The 7,094-nt window shown below is 40.9% G+C and overlaps 1 protein-coding gene and 1 non-coding gene across 2 annotated transcripts; both read right to left on the bottom strand.

The window, feature by feature from the left end:
- Nucleotides 1-856: 856 nt before the first annotated feature.
- On the bottom strand, nt 857-7,083 carry LOC117433976 (nurim). Its single transcript, XM_059008812.1, has 5 exons — nt 6,873-7,083; nt 5,095-5,294; nt 4,061-4,237; nt 3,513-3,611; nt 857-2,988 (listed from the first exon to the last, which is right to left on the bottom strand). The coding sequence occupies exons 1-5, from the start codon at nt 7,021-7,023 to the stop codon at nt 2,764-2,766; spliced, it is 852 nt and encodes a 283-aa protein (XP_058864795.1). The 5' UTR covers nt 7,024-7,083; the 3' UTR covers nt 857-2,763.
- trnak-cuu (transfer RNA lysine (anticodon CUU)) lies at nt 5,860-5,932 on the bottom strand. Its single transcript has one exon. It is a non-coding gene; the product is annotated as a tRNA-Lys (tRNA).
- Nucleotides 7,084-7,094: the final 11 nt, after the last annotated feature.

Raw genomic sequence — 7,094 nt, 5'->3', positions numbered from 1 at the left:
CTTACTCGGAGTAGAGCTTTTTATATATAGCTATTAAAAAAAACACACCCTGCATATTTCAAAAGAAAAGCTTTACTGAGCAAAATGCAGATGTGTTTGAAATTAATGAAGGCGAAGGATTTTATGCTATTTATTTATTTTTTAACGCACTTACCATGCTTTGAAAGATAAGAACACTCTAGTACAGAGCAACAATACGGGCTACATTCTTATGATGTTTATGAAACTAAACTGTTTTTAAAAAAAGATGTAAAGTAAATTTGATATGTTATAACTATGTGCGTATTTAAAGTGTGTACGACAGTTTTGCATTTTGCAAACGGTGTTATGTGTACCATTTGTAAATGCATTCAAAGCAAGCACAGCGCCCCCTCTTCTGGTGGATTACGGTCACTGCGTTGAATGAACTACAGTAACTTTGAATTATTTGTGGATTGTAAGGTATGAGCCTCTAAAAGGATGTATGTCCCGCATAATGTTTCAATATATTAGTTTGTTCCGTGCAAATCGTCACTTTTGCTAATCAATAACTACCACTGAATGAATGGATGATTCCACAGTATACACGAGGAAATATCACAGACTGTGCCTGCAGAGTAGGAAAATGAAAATTCTGCAATTCTACCCCTTTATGGTATTTCCATTAAAGGTGAAACAATTTCTTTGGGAATCTTTTCTTTTTGACCACAACTTGTTCCCCCTCCTATAGGCCCTTATCCTTTAAAAATACAAATAAATTCATCAATAAACTATTTGCGCACGTCTCACAGTGGAACTCATAGCATTCGATAAAGCAGCAGTCTGGTGTAGGGAGTTTGATATGCAATTCAAATACAGAAAACAGGCCAGTTTTTTTATTTCTTTTTATTTTAAAATAAGCCGCTTACTTTTAACAAAACTGGACAAGTGCAGAGCTGGTGACAAAACCCAGCTTTGTTTCAAGTCATGTCTAACTGTACTATCTAATAAATCAAATAAATACAAACACAAAATAGTGTGTGCAATACATGCTGGCATATTAGCTATATATAAAAAAACGAAACAGCAATACTCATGCTTAAACAAAATGTAACATACATACATTGAAAGATGGGTTTTTCTGTCCAGTTAAACCCTAATACAGTAAAAGGGCACCAGTGTATGCTATTGTAGTGTCAACTGAACATCACATTGAGACACTATCTGTCTGCAACATTACAGGAACTAAGCTATGAAAGAATTAAGTACGTAGAGACTAGTATATTTTATTTAGTGCATGTGATATGCTTCTGGGACACTGTCTGGCTGCAACTTTAAAGAAAGCAAACTCCAGAAGAGTACAGCACAGAGAGACCACAGAATGTGATTCTAGTGTAACATCATTATGAGATAACGAAATCTGCAGGCTTATTGGAAATACCCCTGCTACTACATGCAGCAGTAGGTGGTTATGAGAGACCAGGGGCATTCCACTCCAGGTTTAACAGGAACAGTTAGCAACTAGAACTGAACATTGGTTCAATCAAACAATTTAGAACAGGGTTCAAACAAAGATCTGGAGTGGAATAGCTAACTTTGGGGCCCCCCCTGTAACAGACATTTTGAAACAATACATTTTATAAGCCAGTATCTGGAGTCATACTAGGTTGAATGCATTTCTACTGGCACTGACTTTCAGATAGTCTGTTCCTCTTGCACTTCCTAGGTCACTCCACTTGGGCCATTGCCATTTTCACATCATTAACCAGCCTGAACAGAATACATGAAAGGAAGGCATGCAAACTTTCTTTAAGATAGTATGGAAATACATGAGCTTGTTTCAAAGCTGCACACGCGAGACCTGCCCAGTGTATACACGAGATGCAGGATTGATTATTGTAGTAGGTAGAAGCACATTAATCTTCTATAGTTCAGGGTGCAAAACAGAATTTTAAAAAAGGGGAGGGATCGCCTTGATTTATACAGTAAACTGTATTTTTGTTTTACTGGCAACATTTTAAAGAAAATGTGTGCAAATTAACACACACACATATATATGTGCTTTTAAGGAACAATTCTGAACTATTCCTGGCTTCTTAAAAGGCAGTTTTCTAATTAAAACATTTATTTAGAAATGCAAGGAAAACAACCTCCCTAAAAGAACAAGAACCTTTTTTGATGTTAGTAACCATTCAGGATAGTTTTTATTGCAATGACTCAAATACTGTTTTTTTTTTTTGTTCTTTTTTACTGATTTGGTGTTTTCATCTGAATCCAGGAGCTGTTCTTCAGTTTTGCTGGTAATATACAGCTGTGCACTAGATGGCGCTGGTGCTGCTGCTGCTTTAGCCGATCTAGTCGACATTACACGTGTCAGTGGCAGGCAACTAGAACTGAAAAGCAGCTCCTGAACTCACAGTGAAAGCTTGTTAATAAAGACTTAAAATAATGAAAAACTATTTTGAGAGTCATTGCAGTGAGAACCGGTAACAATGATCAAAGATCATAAGCAGGCAACGGAACTGTAAAAACACTCAGAATATCATTTGTAATTGTGTCTGTTGATCAGCCCGGCCTTTTTGTCTCTAGAAAGTTTCCATATTATCCCAGCAATGGCATCTTCTAACACTGAGGAAGGGGACCATTGCTCGATCTACTGCTTTGACTTGGGCGACGGTATAAAAATATATTTCTATTAAACAATAGAATATTTGGTTCGTGCAACAATAATATTGAGGCAGGAGAACGCATGATTTGATTGGTCAGCGGTTCCAAGGCACAGAACCAATCAGGTGCCCCCTTGTTTCATTCTTCTTTGCAGCTGGCTGTGGTGGCGCTGACCGGCTGACCGTTGCTCCCGGGCTGGGCGGAGCGGCTGAACAGGTCCAGCTTGTTGTGCAGCTGGGCACTCAGGTAGGTGTAGTCTCTGGTGTCCAGGGAGTGGCCGCAGGTCAGGTAAAGGGAGAGCACTCCGGACAGCAGCAGCCGGTCAAGAGAAAGGCAGGGTACTGCCCACAGAACCACACACACCTGGGGGCAGGAGAGAGCATTGCAGAGACAAAAGAAGGAAGGCTTCCCTAGCAAGAATCATGCACAAAACTTTTGGGTCATCCTGGGTATTAGGTCAGATCTATTTTTAGAATTCTTTATGTACATTTTTGGACTTTGTAAGAATTGTCTCACTGCTGATCTGTTTTATTGAGGTTTGAACTTTTTACATTTTATTTAATATTCTGTTTTCTTTTTATGAACAATGTATGTGGACTTTTACCAACTAAAAACAAACAAGCAATTGTAGTAATGAGATATGTTTGTTATGGTTACAAGGGAAAGTGCTTTGTCTAGTTAGAAGAATGAAGAGCAGCGAATATCACCTGCCAGCTGAAAATAACGAGAAAACACCCTGACTGATTCAATCAGCTTGGAAGAAAACTCAAACAGTTTTTAAAAATGACTTTAAATTCACAGAAAGGCTGATGTAGCGGAATGTAAAAGGGCTGTGTCAAATCTTTTGTGAAAGTAAATTGTGCTTTTTTAAAACTGAGTTCAGGTACCTCCAGGTAGACAGGGTGGCGCAGGTGAGCGTAGAGACGCTGTGCTCGTGGGGACTTCATAGAGAGAGGGTCACCCAGACCCAGGCAGTGATAATACACCTGAAACACAGGAGGCAGCAGTGAGACACTGTGATAATACACCTGAAACACAGGAGGCAGCAGTGAGACACTGTGATAGTACACCTGAAACACAGGAGGCAGCAGTGAGACACAGTGATAATACACCTGAAACACAGGAGGCAGCAGTGAGACACTGTGATAGTACACCTGAAACACAGGGGGCAGCAGAGAGACACTGTGATAATACACCTGAAACACAGGGGGGCAGCAGTGAGACACTGTGATAATACACCTGAAACACAGGGGGCAGCAGTGAGACACTGTGACAATACACCTGATGCACAGGCAAAAGCACCTTAACACAATGAAAAAAAAACACACATTGTACTTCAGTAACTGAAATACGAATCACTCAGAATGACTGCAAACATCTCTGACAGCAGGAGCGACAGACACAGAGGGAGATGCTTGCTGATTCAGCCCCGCACCTGCTTGATGCCCATGAGCTCTGCGTAGTCGAAGATGAGGACGATGCTGAATATGATGAGCCAGCACAGGAAGTGAATGATGAAGCACAGCAGAGGCAGCCAGGTGCTCCAGGGCGCAGTACTGCTGTTCCACAGAAAGGGGGCGTCACGCACAGGCTGCCAGTATCGGATCAACACCTAGAGAGCACACACAGAGAGACACCGACAGGAGGCAGTGTTATAGAGCTGCCTTGTTTAGATCAGGGATGGGGAAAAAAGTCCTACTGCATAGCCGTTTCACCCACTCCAGATTTTACTACAAACCAGTGTATAGGTAACAAGCTCAGGTGTGCTTATTAGACTCATAGTACAAAGTGAAATGGATCAAACTGCTCTGTAATGGAAGTCTTATTTCCATCTCTGTGTATCTCACTCTCATAGGAAATCGATTTCTAATCCTTTCTACATATTCTGCATGTAAACCAGTTTGGAGGTTTTAATGGGAATGAAGCACACATGGGTTCAGAAGCATGGATTCCTCCGAACTCAAGTCTGCCCCACGCCAGATGCAATTTTCCATTGGGCGACAAGATACTGTCGCAGCGATATGACCACACACACCAGAAGCAACGTGACAGGTTTGAAAACTGCCAGATCCATACAACTGTTTTTTTAACAAAATTGCTATTGGCAAAACTATGATCAAGACAGCTACATATTCGTCAACATGATGTGGAAATTATGAGTGTCTTCTCTGACGGTATTTCAAAACATACAGCAATGAATCATATATATCAGGTTTATAGTCCCTTTGAAATGGACTCCTGTATATTGTCTTTCAAGTCTGTATCTTTAGAAGTGTGATGCCCTGTGTCACAAAGCTCTGGGCATTTTCCCACAGGAAGTATTATTGTATTATTGCTGGACCACCTGCATTAAAGCAGTTCTCCGATTGGTCAATTCCCTAGTTGTCGTGCAGTCAACAGTGCAGACCGCTCTAGTAATTACAGGTTAAAATGAACCCCGCAGTAGTGTGGAAACTACGCTTGCTGTACCTGCAGCGCCAAGGCAGTGGTGAATACATAGAAGCCGCGCTGCAGCACTCCGAACACCGCCCGGAGGCGTCTCTTGACCGACTCCACGGCGAGAAGGCTGTGCTGCACCGCGAAGAGAAAGAGCAAGGCCAGGTCAACCGCGAGGGGCCGGAGCACGGCCGGGTCCTGAAGAGCTACTGACCAACCACGGGAGGAGGACTCTGAGAGAGAGAGAGAGAGAGAGAGAGAGAGAGAGAGAGAGAGAGAGAGAGAGAGAATAAATCTACTTTTTTCGGTGTATAAATTATTTCCCCATATATGCAGCAGTGTGGAGTAGTGGTTAGGGCTCTGGACTCTTGACCGGAGGGTTGTGGGTTCAATCCCCAGTGGGGGACACTGCTGTTGTACCCTTGAGCAAGGTACTTTACCTAGATTGCTCCAGTAAAAACCCAACTGTATAAATGGGCAATTCTATGTAAAAATAATGTGATAACTGTATAATGTGAAATAATGTATAATGTGATATCTTGTAACAATTGTAAGTCGCCCTGGATAAGGGCGTCTGCTAAGAAATGAATAATAATAATAATAATATATATATATATATATATAGCATTTAAATATCGACCATACAATCATATGCAATTTTTAGTTTTTTATTTTTTTTATTTAATAAAGTAATGCAATTTAATAAAAGCATACGTGTTTACTTCAATGAATCAGTAATGGCTTTTCTAACACTGTAAATAATGTTCCATGTTAAAGTAATAATAATAAAAAACGTGACGCCCAACGTGGGGCTCGAACCCACGACCCTGAGATTAAGAGTCTCATGCTCTACCGACTGAGCTAGCCGGGCTGCACGAAGAGTGCGCACTACGATGTTGAGTAGTAGCGCCCTCTAGTAGAATGAAATCAGCATAAAAATACAGGACATCATAAACAGCAACTACTCGTTATATATATATATTAATATGGTTGGGTGGGACTTCCAGTTTGAAACCTACAATCCGGCTTGAGCTATTTTTAAAACAGTACATCCGGTACAGTTTTTACAAAAACCGACATTACGCGGCAACAGTAACTGTTGTTAGAGCAGCTGAGCAAGCTGGGCGTGGTAAGAGATTTCATGAGCGCAATATTGTAATGTATTATGATTAGTCGGTAAGCGAGTTACAGTAGGCCTGATTCAAACCAACACTGATCCACAACATTGTCATACAGTTATTTGGTTTTGCATATTTAAAAAACACATGTATTTGCTGTGCAATTTAAAAGCCGCACATTGACGCTTTTACTCTGTGTCTGTGATATATTTTACTAGATTTGCATGATATATTTCTGCTTTTTCAACTCTCACTATCAAACAATATGCGTTTAAAACTACTTAACCAACAGCGCCTCGATTCATATTCACACAGCTGCTCATTGTGTATATGGTTACGTTAGTCCATCATAATAAACGCTATGTTTTACAGTAAACGATTTCTCATTGCTTTTAATGAATTAAAATAGTAATAATTCAGATTGATAAAAAAGCTACCATATTAAACACTGAAATTAAATCACCGTACAGAAGCCCGAGCTGTTGTCATTCTGCAGAGTTACAGTTTACTATCCCAGATACATGTTTGCTCAGCTTTCTATGGTACATTTAATCTGAAAAGCCGATGCCATGACTGTATACTGCACATTACAGTTGTACCCGAATTACTCTGTGTTCGTGTTTGCCGGTACTTTGTGTATTTATGTAACAATGTTGCAGTTTGCGCACTCAGTGTATCGGCTTTCTGCTTTACCTTGGACCTGCGGCGCTCTCCCCGTGATGTTGTAGTAAATCGCTCGGAAAGATATGAACTTGACAAACTCCACGCACGTCCCGAACACGAAAATAAAGTTTATCAAGGCGACAGACGCCAGGAACAGCCCGCTAAAGCTCACCGCGGCCATGCTGGACACAAAACTGCACGGAACAACTGACTCCTCTTCCGGGAGGGCATTGTGTGTGTGCGAGGATACAG

The sequence above is a fragment of the Acipenser ruthenus genome, chromosome 38 (assembly GCF_902713425.1).
Source record: "Acipenser ruthenus chromosome 38, fAciRut3.2 maternal haplotype, whole genome shotgun sequence".
NCBI lineage: Eukaryota > Metazoa > Chordata > Actinopteri > Acipenseriformes > Acipenseridae > Acipenser > Acipenser ruthenus.
The sequence above is the reverse complement of the archived record's forward strand: the minus strand, read 5'-3'. Positions and strand labels throughout refer to the sequence as shown.